The 18970-nt window shown below is 54.1% G+C and overlaps 1 protein-coding gene across 1 annotated transcript in view; it reads left to right on the forward strand.

Moving 5' to 3' along the window:
* The first annotated feature begins 264 nt into the window (after positions 1-264).
* Positions 265-18970, forward strand: part of TECTA (tectorin alpha) — a 28500-nt gene continuing 9794 nt past the window's right edge. The window contains exons 1-11 of the mRNA XM_083808653.1: positions 265-3738; positions 6187-6320; positions 7262-7549; positions 10018-10155; positions 10474-10639; positions 12362-12774; positions 13078-13648; positions 14224-14816; positions 15432-16005; positions 17240-17850; positions 18160-18721. Coding sequence (XP_083664779.1) covers positions 3459-3738; positions 6187-6320; positions 7262-7549; positions 10018-10155; positions 10474-10639; positions 12362-12774; positions 13078-13648; positions 14224-14816; positions 15432-16005; positions 17240-17850; positions 18160-18721 — 4330 coding nt within the window. The 5' untranslated portion in view covers positions 265-3458. The remainder of the gene's footprint in view (positions 3739-6186; positions 6321-7261; positions 7550-10017; positions 10156-10473; positions 10640-12361; positions 12775-13077; positions 13649-14223; positions 14817-15431; positions 16006-17239; positions 17851-18159; positions 18722-18970) is intronic.

The following is an 18970-nucleotide window of genomic DNA, read 5'->3' on the forward strand; positions in this document are numbered from 1 at the left end:
GCACTTACTGGAAACTTCAAATATGATTTAAACATGAAGGTCTATTCTCGCACCCTATTAATTATGCATCCGTATGTAATTTTAAAGAAAAAGGGAAAACTGTAAGTCTATCGCAGTTTTTGTTCTGGGTTCTCTCGTGGGGACTCCGCTTCCCGCGCCCACAATTTGCCTTCGGTTTGCTCGCAGACTTAGCAGTGGAATTCAGGCCACTTAGGTAATTGGTTTGGATCAGTTCAATAAACTTCAGTTTTTGCACAAAAAAAAGAGAAAAGTGTCCTGAGCTTTGAAATTCCTTGTTCCCTGAAGCAAAACGATTCTCTTTGTCTCACCCGTGCACCTCTGGGAGAGTGCGAGCTGGCGAGACTTTTTGCTCTGCTAAGTGTTGGTGTGGGTGGTGTGGGCTCCGGGAATAAACCCTCACCAGGGCGTCCTCCTCGGGCTGAGTCCCACGAAATGGGAATGCCACGAGGCCAAGCACTGCCTGCTGCACCTCGTCCTTTAGCGCTTGCTTTTCTCAAGGCTGGCCGTGGGATGAAAGTTTTCTCTGGAAAATAAATCGATAGCGGTTTGCTCGGCTCCGACGTGCTCAGCACCGCAGGATGCGAGCATCCCCTGCCAAAAGAAAATAGCCTAGAAGAGAAAGTCTTCCCCAAAGAGGCAGTGAAACCTAATCAAACTTCATCAGTGTAGACTTGCCCAGGACAAACAGGACCAGAATATTAAACTGCAAAAGGAGCAGAGGGAAACCTGCTGGCCCTGGTTTTTCTCTGTCTTAGAAGACAGGATAAGAAGTCAATGGGTTTTCCTTTGGCTGACTTAAAATGTGGATGGGAGGGAAGGGAAGAGTCAGGGTGCACGGAGCGGCAGGCTGGAAGTAATCCATGGAATATCAGAGCTCTGAAGGCCCCCTGCCCTCCTAAAGGCACTGCTGGTCTAGAAAAGGAAAAATAAAAATAAAAATAAAATGAAAGCTCCCTGCTGGCAAGGCCATGTTTGGAGGATAAAGGGCCATGTTTGGGGGACGAAGAGGAAGCAAAGTCTGGGATTTGCTGTGGCAGTGGTGCTGGAGGGAGGATTTGGCACCCGGAGAGCAAAGGTGCTCGCTGCACGTCCTGGAGCCCCTGGAGCTCGCCCCGTGACGGCATCCGCACTCCGACGGCACTGCTCGAGAGCTAAGCTGGCCTTTCCGAGGAAGGGGTAAGCTACCTGTTTTTTTCCATTGAGTTTCAAAGCGTGGGGACATGGGAATGTACCCGGGCTTTTTTTTTTTTTTTTGTGAACCAAATTAAATCGGTGGAGATCGTCTCGCAGGCTCTGGCTCAGGCTGCTCTGCTCCCTGCAGTGCAGCTGGAGGCTCGCAGCCCGCACAGAGCTGGCAGGTGTGTGACAGGTCCTCAGCTGAGCCGTGCCACGGTTTTGTCCCTCGAGGTAGATGCAGGTCAAGCAAAACCCAGGTCCTGCAGAGATGTGCAGCCGCTGGAGGTGGAGGGAAGGGGAGATGGAGCGAGAACATCCCTGGCTGCTGCGGGTGCTTGCCCACCAGCCGCGCAGCCCAGAGGCAGGGAAAAGCCCCGTGAAAATCGCAGGTTTTATGGGGGAACCGGTGCTAAGGCTCGCAGCAATGCCCCAGTGAAATCCCCCTGCCCCGGCTCGAATAAAATCCAAGTCAGTCCCTGCCGAGCAGGTGGCAGCAGGAGCAGCCGGGACACCCTCTCCAATGCACTTGGGGAGCACGTACATAGATACTGAGAGGCTTTTCCTCTCCCACCTGTAAAAGCAGAAGTGCGTTGTGCTTAAGAAACTGGAACAAGACTTTGGTGGAAAAGTAAGAGCATTGAAGCTTTGGGGCACTGCCTTTGAATGGAGCTTTAAGCCTAGCACTGTTAATGCTAATCCTGTAACACTATATAGAGGGCTTTTTTTTTTTTTTTTTTCCCCTCACTTACACAAAGGAGGAAGGGGCTCAATTCTTTGATTTTTTTTTTCTTTTTCTTTTCCCTTCAGCAAAAGGCAATGCTGAGCAGAGCGGCCGCAAGCCCAGCTCCGGCTAGCTGACATTTCCACCTGAACCCACCCGAGGGGGCAAGCGTTTGGGGAAGAAAGCGGCTCCTCTCCCTCTCCAGGCCAGAATCTGATCTCCAGATCAGCCTGCTGGTTATCAATAGAGGCACCACTTGTGATTTGCAACTCTACACTCCTCCAGCCCCGAACCAGCATTGACGAAAACGGACTTTTCAATTGCAAGTTGAAGGGGACTGAGACGTCGCTCCACTCATCGGCAGTAATTGGCAAAAGAGCAGCGGCATGCGTTCTGCATTGACCTAAGACTTCTCCCTGTTCTACCAAGACCGGTCTAATATTTCTGACCTCCTTCATCCTCCAGTCTACGAAGCAGGTTGGTAATTTTTTTCCATACCTAAAAAAAAAAAATAAATAGTATTTTTGTATGTGGCACGTTAAGTGACATCTTTATTGTCTGTCGCGGTGCCCAAGCGGTGCTGGGCTTGCTCTTGTTCTCGGACTGCTCTAGTCCCTGCTAGCCCTTGTCTGCCTGCTGTCTGCTAACAAACCCACAGCAACTTGGATTTACCACCTCTATAACATTCTGTTGCTTGCTTTCTGCCTCCCGAGGTAGGGAATATGGTGATTTTTTCCTTGAGAAAATGAATTTTTCTAGGATCTAGGTCGTGGGCAGCAGATCGTGGCCGCGAGCGGTGCCCTGAGCACCGGGACAGGGACAAACTCCCCTTGCACAGGGCTTTGGGCTTCCCAAAGCCATGTCCCCCACCATATCCCTGTCCTTTACGTGTAAATAATCAGAACTAGCCAGATCTGTCGGTCCCTGTAGGTTATAGAAATAAATCCCGCGGGTGAGCCTGCAGAGATGCTGTGTTTCATGGCCATCGTGTCCATGTAATTGAAGCGCAAGTGCCATGCGAAGGGAAGCTGATCCAGAGGCTGGTGTAGACAGGCTGCACACAAGGTTTAGGTGTAGTTTGAAGCTGCTCGCGTACTCCTGCACGCACATGCTGGGAGCAGTCGATACCTTCCTGCGAGCTGTGCCCGAGCCGTGCCTACGTGCAGCGAGCGAAAACGACGGGCGAAGAAATCAAAGCAGGTGTTTTAGCGATATTTTCTATTGGATTAATAATGACTAACAAATTGCATTAGGCACGGAAGGAATTAACGCTGGCACAGGACTTCGCTTTCCGTTTCCCAGCCTCGTATCTGCTTCTGTCTCTCTCATTGATTCCTGCGAGGCAAGAGGTGCCCAGCTGTGTAAATGTTTGTGCTTCCTTCATTCCAGCCCGAGGTGTTGGGGATCGCCGTGCCAGCAGCCAGCACGGGGGGCCGGTGGGACTGTGTCTCAAGGCTCCCCCCCGGGGGGGCAGGAATTGCTTCCAAGCCACTGGGCTCTTGGCAACTTCCCGACACCTCCTGAAATTAGCAGCTCTTCCATGTGCTCATGGGCTTGTTGTGATATACCCGAGGGGCAATCTCCCGTTAGCACCAGGGAGGTCTCGTTATGGCCCTTAATGAAGGAGGCATTTCGGCTCTGCTTGGCGGGCAAGGGACCTGCAGCTCTGCACGGCCCGAGCATCCCCCAGCGCCTGCTCGGGGATGGGATTTCCCGTGGGAGTGATGCATGTCCGCCTTTCTTTCTGCCCTTTAGGATGAACCAACGATCGTTTCTCGGGACCTGGGTGGCCCTGCTGGTGATGACCGTGCGGCACCGAGGTTAGTACCGCTCCCCGGCTGAGAGGGGAAAGCTTCGGAGCAGTGCCGTGCCCTGGGACCACAAAATACGGTGGTTTTTAGCCTGAAAATTCCCTTTCCCTCGGTTGGAGCAGGTACAAGGGCGGATTTAGCACTTCCCCGGGGCAGAGGGCTGGCAGGTTTTAAGGGTGAAGGCCACGCGGGGAGGTCTGTGTGCCCCGGTGGGTGAGCACAGGTGCCGGATCTGCAGCAGGGACAGACTGCGTGGCGGAGACGGATCTCCCGCCCGCGCAAATGGCCCTCGCCTCATTGAGAGCAATGAAGCACGGATAGTTTAGGCTAAATGAGGAGCTGGCAATGCTGCTCTGAATACGAAGTCAGCAGCAAAGCCGACGGGTATGCCGGCCTCGGTGAGCACTTTATGTATGGGTGCGTACATCGTGTGGAGGTCTGTATGCGCACACAGGGTGCGTTCGAGAGGTTGTGATGGTCTTGCCAGTGCTACAAAATAAAGTATGAAGAATTTCTAATGACCAGCCAATGCCACGTAAGGAGTCAATCAATGAGCAGCAGCGAAATGTCAGGGTTTGCTTGCAGTCAGGTTTTCCCTCGGGTGCCTGCTGGGGACGAGCAGGAGCAGACGTGGCCGTGGCCTGGAGGGGTCTCAGGGGCATCTGCAGCAGCTCCTGCCCAGTTCTCACGTCCTTGTGCGAGGTGGTTTGGACAACCGGGCTGGATGAGTCCTGGTGACCTGCACAGGGCCGGGTGGGAGCCCTGAGCTGTGGTCTGCTAGGGTGGTGAAAAGCACAGGAGCAGCTCCTCGGTCTCATGGGGTGATTCATTTTGGTTACATGTTAATTCAAAGAAGGGCAAGCTGAGTTGCTACGGACTAGAAAAGCCACGTTAGGCTGGTATTGTGGCAGATTTGCACGCTGTGGCCAGTTCTGGGCGTGGGGCTGACCCCAGGACCTCCAGGATGGAAACAGGGAGCCGCGAAATCCCGAAGTCGTTCCCCAGGCTGGTGGCTGAGGAGCCGTGGGGCTGAGCCCAGCTCGGGCATGAGCTGGGGCTCTGCGTCCTCAGGCGGAAAATGAGGCCGACCGGTTCAGCCGTGAGAAACGCCACCCAGGCAAAAATCATTATCAGCGGGGCCCGGCGGTGCTTGGCGAGGCGCCGTGCCGCATGCAAAGCGCCGCGGCGCTGTACCAGCACTGCTGAGGGACCTGGCCCTGGGAAGTTTGTGCTGAGCTCCCTGTTTAGGGAAGAAGTCAAATCCGCGTCTGGGAGCTCTGCCTCGGCTGTAATAACCCGTCAGTTGTGTAGCAGCTGTGAAATGACTGGCTTTACAGGCTGCCAGCGAGGAGTTTTTGGATATATCTCTGAAACCAGGCTTGCGAACGCTGTCACACGTCGCCTCCCTTTATGTCTGGCGGGGCACTTGGGTCGTGTGTGTGGTTTTTTAGGATGCAGCCAGGTCAGGCAAGGCTTCCCCTTGTCTCCTTCCCCACTAAGGCTGGGTTGGAGCCACAAGGAAGGGTCAGCTGGCGATGCTCACCGGGCAGCCTCGAGCAGGATGCTTGAAGAGAGCATCCCAGCCCCATCCAGCGAGCTGCCTGCAGCTGGAGGCCTCCGAGGGGCACAGGTTGGGACCTAGGAAATAAAAGCATGTCCCGAATCGAGGTAAACAGAGCCGTGATTGTTCGGAGCCCGGTGGCTCCCAACAGCTGTGATCGAATGTCACGAGGGCTGCGCGCTGCTCTTCTACATCAAAGAGGGGAGGAGGGGGAGGAAAGGGCACAAAGTCCCCGATTGCTGGGTGAGGAGCCACGCTGGTAGGCAGCTGACAAAAACGGGGGATGAGATGATGGCAGAGACCTGGCAGGGGCTGCAGCGGGGAAGGACACGTGCCCTGGGGACAGAAGTGTCTGCTTGTGACGAGAGCTGATTGGAAAATGGATTTTAGTCTGGTAGAAAGCAGCAGGCTTGTGCTGCCACACATCAAAAGCATCTCCTAAAATGTTTCCAGGAGAGGCAGTTACGCTCACCAGCAGAGCCTTTTAGCAGGAAACCTGCCCGTGCCAGGAAGGGCTGGAGCAATGTGGGCTGTGCCCTGCGATGGGGGCTGCGGGGCACGGGCAGGAGGAGCACGGCCGTGGGGTCGCCCTGGGTCTCGGTCGGTCTCTCTGAGCACGGCGTGAAGCAGCACCTCCGGCACATCCTGGGGGGAGTGGGGCTGCTGTGGGTGCTGTACCGATGTGAAGCTGAAGCACAGGCTTGGGCACAGTCATGCAGAAAGCAAAACGTGCTGCTGGGAGCTGTAAGCCCGTCTGGCGGACCCTTGAGCGATGCTCTCTCTCGTGCCCCTGCCATCGGGGGCAGGCAAAGCCATGGTCCCCACCGTGCCCTCTCCAAAAAGCCAGGACTGGTCCCCACTTAGCCGTAAGGACTCCCTCCTCTCTCTCCTCGCAGCTCACGCCATGGCGAGTCTGTATCCCTTCTGGCACAACGACACGAGAACGCCCAAAGTCGATGACGGAAGCTCTCCCGAGATCAAGCTCTCCATCCCGTTCATCTTTTTCGGAGCCCCGTACAGAACCGTTTATGTAAGCGGCGCAGCAGACCTTCCTTTTATTCTTTTCCTAGCCATTAGCTGCTGCATTTTAAACGCGCTCTCGCTGTCGTCAGGAATGGGAAGATTTATTAGCACCCACCTGACAAGTTCTTAGATTTCATGAACTGATAGGTTTTATGATTAAGAAAGTCAAAGGTATAGTTAATGGGCTAATGTTCAAGGGGAAGGAATATAAAAGGCAATAAATTGTCTTTGTAGGTGATTAAATGGTACAGCAAAGCTCAGGGCTTGACACAAGGAACATTATTCCTGTTACATGACAAGAAACAAGAACATGCAGAGACCCACAAGGAAAAAAGAGGTGGTGGTTTGGCTGCACGTGGAGGTGCCCACAACAAGGGCAGGCTGCTGCTGTTTTCAAGCAATGGTGCAGCAGGAACCTGGCAGAGGGAAAATGGGCTCCTGCAGGCAGTGCTAGGGGATGGTGAAGCTGGGCAGTTTTGCAGGCTTTTCAGGGTTTTGTCCTGCCTGGGGCTTCCTGCATGCAGTCGGTGTCACCGTGCTGGCTTCCACCAGTAGGGTGTATGCGCCTAGATCATAGAATCACAGAATCATAAAGTCATGAAGGTTGGAAAAGCCCTCCAAGATCATCTCATCCAACCACCCCCCTAACAACAATGTCACCCACTAAGCCATGTCTCCAAGCACCACGTCCAACCTTTCCTTGAACACCCCCAGGGATGGTGACTCCACCACCTCCCCGGCAACCTGTCCCAATGCCTGACTGCTCTTTCCGAGAAGAAATGTCTCGAAATTTCCAAACTGAACCTCTCCTGACACAACTTGAGGCCATTGCCTCTTGCCCGGGACTTCTCATGGGCTGCCATTCCCATAAACCACCCCCCCTCCAAAACGCTCACTCCCCATTTTCTGATGAACCAACTTTCTCCAATCCCCCCATCCTCTTTGCAGGTCAACAACAACGGCGTGATCTCCTTCAACGCCCTGGTCAGCCAGTTCACCCCGGAGGCCTTCCCCCTGACGGATGGCCGGGCCTTTGTCGCGCCCTTTTGGGCAGACGTGCACAACGGCATTCGGGGGGAGATCTACTACAGGGAGAGCACGGACCCCGAGCTGCTGAGGAGAGCCTCCAAAGACGTCCGCAAGCACTTCAAGGACATGTCCTCTTTCTCTGCCACCTGGGTCTTCATCGTCACCTGGGAGGAGGTCACTTTCTACGGAGGGAGCAGCACAACGCCGGTAAGAGCAATCGGCCGTGTGCCTTGATGGGTGGTGGTAGATGGTTGTGCATCCATCTGTGTACAAATACATACTGGGGTGTAAAGCTGGGTAGGTCGCTTTGTCCTCCTGTAGCTGGGCACCACAGTCCTGTCCTTCTGTCTATGAGCCCTGCTCAGTGCTCGCAGAGCTCCAGGGAAAGCATCGCCTGGCAGGCAGCGTGCCAAGACACGGCTCTGACGCCGCTTAGGATCATTTGGCCTCATCGTATTGTGGCTGTGCAGATGCCAGCCTCCCTCCGTGCCTTGACCACAGTGGTAACGCAGAGATATTTTTGTGGACGGGCACCTCAGACTAAAAGCCTTTATGCAGGACCCCAAGTTCTGTTTCAAATCCTGACGTCTCTTTTTGCGGCACAGCGCTAATTCAGGAGGGCAGCGAGGGCATCTGGTGTAAGGGGAGGACAGCTGCTCTGAAAGCCTGTGCTTGAAACAGAAAGGGGAAACTCAGAGGGGCTGTTGGCAGCATGTCCATGCCGACAGCTGACCCGTCCAGGGTGATCAGAGTCACATGTGGGATTTGGCTGTGATATCTCTCTCTATTTCCATAAGGGTGCGAGTCCCATCTTTGAGGATAGCGATGGTGCTGAGATGTTTTTGCAGACATGAAAGGCTTGCAAACTGCTGCGAGCAGCTGGCACTGGGAGATCTGTGCTGCTGGCAGGACCCCTCCCAGGAGGCTGGGGTGCAGGCAGCAAGTAAGCTCTCCATACTGTTGTTTGGGAAAGTAATTTTTAGTATTTGTGTGCATTCTGCAAGTGCCAGAAGTTTGCCGCTTCTGTCTCGAGGAGTTGGCTCTGATAAACAATTCAGCTCTTTTCCATTTGTTAGAGAGGCTCAAAATTTAATGCATATTTGTTGCCAGTCCTGGCAGCACTTGCAGAAAAAAAATACATATATATATATTTGCAGACAGCAAGCAATATAGAGGTTCGTGTATTGCCCGAGGAATTACATTTGCAACACAATGCAATTTATTTTGTTATAGAGCAGTCTTCCCACTCAATAGCAGCCAAGGCTCCGGGTTGGCACGTGGAATAGCACAATGCAACTTAAGCAGGAAATTCATCGCAGTGCAGAATCGCTGCAGAAAACAATTTTGCGAATGTGGCCTTGGGGATGCTGCAGTTGCAGTCTCTCGGTGACTCCGGAGCAAATGGGTTTGGTTTACAAGAGCTGTTTTTTTTTTTTAATAGGGTTAGGGTGCTCGATGCATTTCTGGCCACAAGTGTCAGACGGGAAGTTTCTGTGGTTCATGAACACATTCCTAATGAGGAATACTGGAGATCTGCAACCTCCTGGGGCCATGCAGGCTCCCATCAGAGCAGGGTCTGTCCCTCTTGGTGCCACAGCAGTTATTGCAGGGGCAGAGTATGCTCCAGCTCGGAGTAACGTGCTGTCTCTGCTGTAAAGCAATCACAGACCTCCAGGCAGGATGAGAAGGCGATGGGAGACAGAAAACTGCTCTGTCCCATGGTGCTGGGGACATTTTGGGCGTGCTGTGGTCCGCAGCCTGCAGTGAGAGTCCCAAGGGCTGCCTGTGGCCCTGGTAGCAGGGCAAAGAAAAACATTTTCTGGACATCAGGCCCAGAGGGAGACATCTATAAGAGGTGCAATGCATGCTTTGCCCTCTGCTGAGATCGTGATTTGGAATGGATCCATCATGTTTCCATCACCCCTAGAACGATGATCCATCACCCCTAGAATTCTGTGATTCTGTGACTCTGTGATGTTCCCCTGGGTGAATTCTGCCTCTGGATTTACATGGATAGAGGGGATACCTGCAGGGTATGGGCATCTTCTCTCCCTCTGTGCAACTGCAAAATGAAGAGCTCGGTTTTATGCCACCTTACTGGCCGTGCTCTTCTTGTACAGGGCCTGGCCTTGCAGTTTTCTGAATTTATCGGAGTGTTTGGGGCTGGAAATGCAGTCTCATTTCAAGCGAAAGGAAGGACCCGATCAGCAGATTTAGCAGGTAGCAATGGGATGTGGCAGCCAGGCAAAACATAATCCACATGGCTGCCTTGGCCGTAACGCACCGGTAGCATTGTGGAATATGGATGCAGCAGGGAACTGGGTAAGAAAACACGTCAAGGAAGAAAGCTAAGGCAGGGTAATGCAAGATAACAGGTCATAACAGCCCGAGTCCTGCTGAGGGCTTGTTTTCCACAAGCTCATTCTCTTGCTGCCATCTATTGGCATTGAACTGGATTGAAGACAGCACTGCTGCCTTCCCAGATGGAAGGGCTGGCGGGGATGGGGGCAGCTGGTGTCACAGCGCCGAGAGGCAGCGTGCTTCGGGTCCCATTCTACTCCTGATCCCAGTCCCTGCCGTGCTCCTGCAGCTTGCCCAGGCAAGGGGTGAGTATGGCAGAAGGGCATCAGGAGAAAAGCAACCTCACCTTGTGAATCCGTTGATATTTTTCCCAGGTGAACACTTTTCAAGCTGTGCTGATCACCGACGGCGTGTTGTCCTTTGCCATATTTAACTACCAGGAAATCAGCTGGACCACGGGGACGGCCAGCGGAGGGGACCCCCTGACCGGGCTCGGCGGGGTGATGGCCCAGGTGAGGCTCTGGGCCCTGTGTCCCCAGCTCTCCCAAGCTCTTTGATGGTTGCCCACAGCTTCCCTGATGTAACTTTTTACATACATTTATATTTAAACATACATAAAGATGTAAATATAGATCTGTACTGCTTGTAGTGCCTGCGGAGATTTTCACTCACATCCAAACTACCTGAAAACCAAGATTTCTGAAAAAACATTTTGAGATGAAAGACAACATACTCAGGAATTATTGTGAGCAGGGAGGTGCACAAACGCAGCATTGCTTTCCTGCAGCGAGGATGGATGTGTGATGGGTTTTTCTCCCTCTCTCTGTTAGGCTGGCTTCAACGGTGGAAATGTCACCAACTTCTTCAGCATCCCAGCCTCCAGAACCCCAGACATAGTCAATATAGAAGAAACGACCAATGTTAATGTGCCTGGGCGCTGGGCTTTCAAAATAGATGGCAGAGAAATAGATCCAGCCAACGGCTGCAGCTTGAGAGGTAAGAGAGGAATGGTGATTTTGGGGTGCAGAATGGCAAAAGGTCATGCTGCCTGAGTGGGGAGGACAGAGAGGTTTGTCATTCATCTCCGCATGGGCATGTCTTGTCCAACTCTGCTGCATCCCTGCGTGCTGACTCTTGGACAGCTGGAGAATGGGCTTGCAGTGTGTATTTTTGGCCAATTCTCAGTGTGGCTGAGACCTGACTTGGAAGCTCTGAGAAATACAAGAGGGGCCCATAAAGCTTTGGGCGGCTTTCAACCACCAGCGAACAAAGGTGTCACCGGTGCTTGCTTGGTTCCACTCCTGTGGTTTCATCAGCAAGGCGTTGCTAAAAGCCTCCATTTCTGCTGCCTGGATGCACACAGTCAAGAGCTGATGGGGCTCGAGAGGTTCTCAGGAATCAAACAACACCTGGATGTTGTCTCGATTAATTGCTGCAGTGCTGATGGAGATGTGAGAAATGCCTCAATAATTGTCCTAGACAGAGTCTTCTGTGAAGCTATTTTATTCACGGGAAAGACCTGGGGGACGGTTGTGCCCTCTTGTCCCTGGGATGGGGATGCTGACAGTGTGGTCCCATTTCCCTTGTTTCTGTAGTTTTTTTGGGCACAATAAATTCCATGCCCTTACCCCAATACAGTGTCTGTGCATGCATCACCGGTGGCATGGAGATGTAAAGGGATTAAATGAGACACCACGGGGTCTGTGCCACGGAGTGACCATCGCATTGCCCTTTGACAAACAAAGCTGTCAGGAGCACCCAATGTACTCCTGGAGTCTGTGTTATGTACTCTTGGAGTCTGCGTAACAAGAGAGTTGTTGCTTGCTGCTGGATGCTGCTCCGGGATGCCCAGCTTCTTTATGGCCTGGTTTCAGGCTGTACCAAAGATGACCTGGATGACCCAAAGGCTCTTGCAGCCCCAGAATGGTTTTGGGTTCACAAATCCCGAAATTCCAGTTTGCCACAATCACGCGCACCAGGATGGTTGGTGCAGCAGATCTCACATAAGGAGATGTTCATTGCAGGGAACTGTAAAACACCATTTTTTTGTAGCAGGCGGGGAAGAGAACAAAAAGTTTAGGAGAGGTAAAGCAGGCAGCGTGCGCGGTGAAATCCGCGTAAAGGAGAGGTGTGAAAGACAGCCATATGGAGGGGAGGAAGCTCTCACGGGTGTCTGCCACCCTTGCTCTGCCGTCTTCTCCCTGCCTCTCGCGTCTGGGGGCTGGGTGATCGCTCATCGGCTCCCATCGCCACCGACGTGTGGGGTGGAAGTTACTTACCAGCAGCTCCTTGGGCTCCTAACACTACGAGGTTTTTTGGAACGGGACTGAATTGCTTCTGATAACAGTGAAAGGACTGAAACCCAGGAGAAATAACCCACCAATCGGCCAGCCCATGCGGTGCTCACACCGACTGCTGCACTTTGGTGTGGGGAGGTCTCAAATGGGATGCAGGATGCACTGAAAGCTCAGTTGTGATAGCATTGCTTTGCCAGAAGTGTGCAAAAAGCAGCTGAGAAGCCCTGCAGCAGGTCCCTTTGTGGGCATACGACCTGCAGACCTCTCTGTAGGACATGGAGCCATGCCTGAGGAATTCACATTTTGATGTGACCGTGCCTCTAACTGCGGGTGAGGTTCCTCTGTTAAGGAAAGCGAAAAGTGATGCAACGTGTTTTTTTTTCTTTTTCCTTTTTTTTTTTTTTCTTTTATGCATTTTTAGGACAGTTTCTCCGTCAAGGGGAAGTCTTCTGGGACAACTCAAACTGCACCACCAAGTGCCGCTGCCTGGACTTCAACAACGAGATCTTCTGCCAGGAGGTGGCTTGCGGCCCCTTTGAAACGTGCGAACCGAAGACCAAGTTCTTCCAGTGCGTGCCGGTGGAGAGCAGCACCTGCGTGGTGTTCGGAGATCCGCACTACCACACCTTCGACGGCTTCCTCTTTCACTTCCAGGGTTCCTGCTCATACCTCCTCGCCAGGCAGTGCTGGCCAGGCTCCCAGCTGCCCTACTTCAACGTGGAGGCCAAGAACGAGAACCGAGGCGGCTCCTCCGTCTCCTGGCTGAGGGACATTTTTGTGGAGGTCTACTCACACAAGATCATCCTCCCCAAGGGCAGCTTTGGGAAAGCAAAGGTAAGAGCCCCACTGAACAGGGTGAACTTGATGGGTTGGGTCCTCCAAGGTGATGGTGGGACCGTGCTGGCAGCCCCAGGACCATGGGACTGGCCTTGGGACATTCTGGGCTCCATTTTCCCCTTGGGAAATGTATGGGGTGGAAAGCACCTGTGGCAAAGCCATAGGTCAACAGAGGCCTAAGGCTTACTGATGGCTGGCTGACCTTCTGCACGCATCTGTAAACACAGGGTTGTACTGCTCCTGTCTGAAACCCCTTGCTATTTCATGTGATGGCTCAGTCTTGTGGTTGTGTTCCTGCAGGTGGATGACTTGGTGGTGTCCTTACCTATCTCCCTGGAGCTGGGCGCAATAAAAGTCTACCAAAGTGGCTTGTCCACAGCTCTGGAGACTGATTTTGGCTTGCTAGTGACCTATGATGGGCAACACTATGCCTCTGTCTCTGTTCCGGGCACGTACATCAATGGCACTTGCGGTCTCTGTGGGAATTACAACAAAGACCCCGAGGACGATACCCTGCGCTCGGATGGGAGGTTGGCCGTGTCCGTGCCGGAGCTGGGTGAGAGCTGGCGAGTGCCTCACCCCGAGAGAAAGTGCTCTCCCGGCTGCGTGGAGAACTGCAGCATCTGTGACGCCACCACCGAGTCTTTGTATTTCTCCCCTGAATATTGCGGCTTCATCAACAAGAGCGGCGGGCCGCTGTGGGAGTGCGGTGCTGTCGTGGACCCCACCGCCTTCGTCCACAGCTGCGTCTACGACCTGTGCAGTGCGCGGGATAACGGCACCGGGCTGTGCCAAGCCGTGCAGGCGTACGCCGCGGTGTGCCAAGCCCTGGGCATCCCGGTGGGAGAGTGGCGCACCCAGATGGGATGTGGTAAGTGTTGGCGTGCTCGTGCTGGGAGTGTTCGTGGGTGCCTGCCTTCATTCCCGGGAGATAATCTTGATGGGAGAAAATCTCAACGGGAGATAATCTGGATGGGAAATAATCTCAATGGGAGATAATCTAGATGGGAGGAATGAAGGGGAGGGAGTTGCTCAAGGCAGAGCGGATCTAGCAAAAGCCAATCGATCCCTCCCCTCGGTGGTGTGAGAGTCTCGTGATAGCAAAAGGGCAGAAAAGGCCAGGCAGAAGTTGGCTGCTGTGATGTTGGAGGCTGGGTTGGATTGCAGGCTGGCTGGCAGCACGCTGCTCAGCCCACCCACCTCTTTTGGCATTAAATTGCTGCAGGAGGCTCGACCGTGCTGGGACTATTTTGGAGAAGCTTTTGCTTGCATTGAGGGAATAGAGAAGGCACAGGAGAGAAATGGCAAGGCCAAATCTGCTGTAAAGTGGGGTTCCTGGGTCATTTCACACTGCCACTGCTGTGGGTCTATAGGAACGATGTCTGTGGCCCCGAACCACATAGTAATATGCCCGTCCTGTTGTTTGTGTCCCCTCTGCACCCACAGCAGAGGCCGTGCGGTGCCCGGAGCACAGCCACTACTCGGTGTGTGCCAGCAGCTGCCCTGCCTCCTGCTCGGACTTGACAGCCCCGCTGTCCTGCGCCTCCCCATGTGCTGAGGGCTGTGAGTGTGACGAGGGCCACGTCCTCAGTGCCGACCGCTGCATCCCCGTGCAGAAGTGTGGCTGTGATGTGGACGGCCGGTACTACACCGTCGGGGAGTCTTTTTGGGCCACAGCGGACTGCACGGTGGAATGCCAGTGCGAGGATGGTGGGGAGGCCAAGTGCTTCAACATCACCTGCCCCGAAGGAGATGTCTGCGCTATAGAGAACGGCTACCGGGGCTGCTACCCCAAGCGGGAGAGCCTGTGCCTGGTGGGGCAGAACCAGGTGCTGCAGACATTTGATGGCGTTGCCTTTCCCTATCCGCTGGAGCATTCCTACACGCTGCTTAAAACCTGTGCGGAGAAGCTGGACTTCATTGAGGTGGACATCAGCCAAAAGAAGCCAGGATACGTTCCCAATGGGCTGCGCGTCGTGCGGATCCAGGTGGTAGGCCAAGAGGTGAAGGTTGGAGGAGCCAGCCTCTCGGAGGTCAAGGTAAAGGTGCCACCAAGGGCTGGGGTGGGAGGTGGTGGCTCGTGCCATGCCATGATGTCCCCTTGGAGATGCTGTAGGTCCATGGCCTTGGACTGCTCCTTGATGTCGGGGCCATCACAAATGCCAAAGTCCATCCACCCCCTCCAAAGTGAGAGGCAGAAGGACTGGGATCATGTCCTCTCATGCCCCTTAGACTTCCCATCCATGTCCCTGGGTGGGAAGAGGCAGAAGGTGACAGGTACTCATTGAGATGCTGTTCTCATGCCACAGCCCATGCAAACCATCCACATCGAAGAGCTGACAAGGCTAGGGGCAAGCAGAAAATAAAATTAGCACTCATATGTTGCAAGCTCTTGGATTTTGATTAACAGCACAGTTGCCAGCAGAGCTGGTGTCTATAATGTTGTTATGGTCAGCGAAATGGCTGTGGAAAAGAAGGAATATCCCTATTCAAAGGTCTCTGTGCCTTTTGAAGGGAGGGTCCTGGCCTTTAAGTACTGAGCCTGGGTTTGGAAGCATTTAGTGTTCTCGGCATGGTGCAGCCTGCAGATGGGAATGTCCGTGCAAAGTCACATCACCCTTACTGACACATTGTGATCCACTTATTACTTGCAGGTGAATGGTTACGATGTGGAACTGCCATATTTCCACCCTTCTGGCCGCCTGGAGATCTACCGTAATGACAACGGCACCGTGACGGAGTCAGAGGGACTGCTGAGCATTGGCTACTACAACTCAGGCCTCCTGGAGATCCGCCTCTCCACTGCCTACTTCAACTGTACCGGGGGCTTGTGTGGCTTCTTCAACGGCAACAGCAGCGATGAGTTCTGCCTGCCCAAGGGCAAGTGCACAGACAACCTGGAGCTCTTCCTGGAGAGCTGGACCACATTCGACGAGATCTGCAACGGGGAGTGCGGGGACCTCCTCAAGGCATGCAACAACGACTCGGAGCTGCTTAAGTCCTACAGGAGTCGCTCCAACTGCGGCATCATCAACGACCCCACCAACAGCTCCTTCCTGGAGTGTCACAGCGTGGTCAACGTCTCGGCCTACTACAGGACGTGTCTCTTCCGCCTGTGCCAGAGCGGAGGCAACCAGTCGGAGCTGTGCGACGCCGTGGCGCGCTACGCCGGCGCCTGCAAGAACGCCGAGGTGGATGTGGGCCAGTGGAGGAGCCACAGCTTTTGCCGTGAGTCCGTGAAAATTTTTAAGTATCTGGGGCGGGGAGAAGGGGATGTAGACCTCACCACCGTGGGAAAGGTCTATTTCTCAGGAGTTTGTGGGTGTAAAGAAGCAGACTGCATTTTTTTTTATTGGGCCACCAGAAATTACAGCCCCTCTTTCCCCTGTAGTGCCCTCATGCATACTCCTTAATGGTGTTCCTCCATAGAGGAGCTGGAAAACTCTCAACAGCAGACCGACTGGTGGAAGAGAGGCTTGGACCTTGCAAGTTTTCAGGAGCTCCATGGCAGCCCAGCACTTAGGGCAGCGTGAGAAGTCTGAAATAATGCAAATGGATGGGGCAGAGTTGCCTAAACTCTGGCAATTCGGGGCAGTTTTCCCACTCGCTAACCTAGAAGTCAAGCAAAGATTGGCATGGCTGTTGAAAGAGCTTTGTCTGATGGAGGCTGATGTGTACGAAGTGCTCTCCTGAGTAGTGCACGGAAAGGAAAGAGGTGGCGAGCATCACTGCTAGCATAGTGCATCTCCTATATTTTTCATCTGGAAGGCAGCATTTCCCATAGCAGCAAAGCCCGGTCCTGGAGCTCTTATCAGGGTCATCAAGCCAGCGGGTGACCGGTGTGTGTTAGGACCACAATGCCTCTTGTGCCCATAGATGAGGACCTGCCACCCTGTGGACTGATGGCAGTTTCTAAGCAGTCCCTTTGCCTGCAGAGACAGATTTCCCAATTAAGCAATTTCATGGTGGCATTTCAGGAGATGTGAGGAGCTTAACGATGTGGTGTAGGAGCGTTCCAGAGCCGCAGATGGCGGCTGACAGTACTGTAAGCCATCACCGAAGGATAATTCGAATAAGGCGTGTTTTTAGCTGTCGCTATAAACTTGCCATTGATGGGAAAACATTCATAATTCAGCAGCGAATGTGAAAAATCCCCAGCATGGCAGCACACAGTCAGTGGGATGCCTCCACTGTGGACGTTTTAGAGAGGCATCCATTTGGGAAGGTGGCACGTCCTCTGGGTTAGCAGGAGGAGGTTTCACTTGGCACAGGTCTCTGATGTGAGGAGGGTGATGGCAGTGAGGAAAAGGGGTCACAAAGGGAATGGGAAGACCAGATGGTTGGGAGGGCACTGGAATCGCTTCCCCTCTTGCTTTTTTTTTTTATTTTTTTTGCAAACGGGTCGCAGCTCACCCCATGTCCACCTTTATCTCTACTCACACACTGTGTCCAATGCCCCTAGCCCTGGCGTGCCCTGAAAACAGCCATTTCGAGGAGTGCATGAGCTGCGTGGAGACCTGCGAGACGCTGGCCACGGGCCCCGTCTGCACAGACACCTGCACAGAGGGCTGCCAGTGTGATGAGGGCTTCGCCCTCCGCGGCTCCCGCTGCGTTCCCCGCGGCGAGTGCGGCTGCAACTTCGAGGGCCATCAGCTGGCCACCAACCAGACCTTCTGGATGGACATCTCCTGCCACTTCCTCTGCTACTGCAACGGCTCGGACAACAGCGTGTACTGCGAGAACGTCTCCTGCAAGGACGATGAGTACTGCCTGGAGGAGAACGGCCTCTACTACTGCCACGTCCGCACGGATGCCTCCTGCATCGTCTCTGGCTACGGGCACTACCTGACATTTGACGGCTACTCTTTCGACTTCCAGAGCAGCTGTGCCCTGGTCTTGTGCACTACCATCTCCCGGCCGCGGGCAGAGCGGTCGGACACTTTCCCCACGTTCACCGTCACGGCCAAGAATGAGGACCGGGACACCTCCCTGGCCCTGTGGGTGAAGCAAGTGGAAGTGGAGGTCTTCAACTACAACATCGTCATCCACCGCGCCTACAAATACACCGTGATGGTGAGCGCGGGCCGCCAAGGGCAAGGAGTGGTGGTGGGAGCAGCATCTACGAGGGGTTATTTCTTCCTCCCAAACCCCTGGGTGGTTCCCTGTACACAATTCCTTGTGTCTCAGAAGCTTTTCCAGGGCAAACCTTGGAATATTTGTCCCTAGACCACCCCTTGGCACAGCTTTTGGAGGGGGCTTCCTTTTTTGCCTCCGTGTTTTGGAGGCTGGGGCCAGGCTGGTTGCTTCAGCAGCACCTCGGTGTCCTGCAGCAGAAGGCTCGAGCAGCCCAGCTTACCAGCCACCTCCTTTCCTTCCCCGCAGATCAACAACGAGCGGCTCTACCTGCCCCTGAAGCTGGGCCAGGGCAAAGTGAACATCTTTGCCTTCGGCTTCCACATCGTGGTCGAGACCGACTTTGGGCTGAAGGTGGTGTATGACTGGAAGACCTTCCTCTCCGTCACCATCCCGCGCAGCTTCCAGAACCTGACCTATGGCCTCTGTGGCCGCTACAACGGCAACCCCGAGGACGACCTGGTGGCCGCGGGCGGCATGCCAGCATTCGGTGTCACCGACTTTGTCCAGAGCTGGGCGAAGCGGGACGCCTTCTGTCGGGTGGGCTGCGGTGACCGCTGCCCCGCCTGCGGGAAGGTGGAGGGCTTCTGGAAACCCCAGCAGCTCTGCAGCCTGATCCCCAGCCAAAGCGGCGTCTTTGCCAAGTGCCACAGCAAGATCAGCCCCAGCTTCTTCTACAAGAACTGCCTCTTCGACACGTGTGTCGACGGGGGGGCCATGCAAACGGCCTGCGGCTGGCTGCAGAATTACGCTAGCACGTGTCAAACGCAGGGCATCGCCGTCACCGGCTGGAGGAACTTCACCTCGTGCTGTAAGTGCCACCCTGCTGCCAGGCTCCTCTTTGCTGGGGTGTCACCTGGGGTGACACCTGCAGGTGTGGTGGCACCGTAATATTTTCGGGAGGTAGGTGTTTGCTGAAAGGAGGTAGCAGAGGAGTAGTTTTGAACTGTGTGTGATACAGCAGGAGCAGGGATAGAGAAGGTGAAGCCTCAGGTTCAGGAGGCATCATCCATCCTGCCGTTGTTCCCCAGGAATTTTATTAGTGAGACTCGCAGCCAGG

The sequence above is a fragment of the Anser anser genome (genome assembly GCF_964211835.1).
Source record: "Anser anser genome assembly, chromosome: 22".
In the NCBI taxonomy this organism is placed as follows: Eukaryota; Metazoa; Chordata; class Aves; order Anseriformes; family Anatidae; genus Anser; species Anser anser.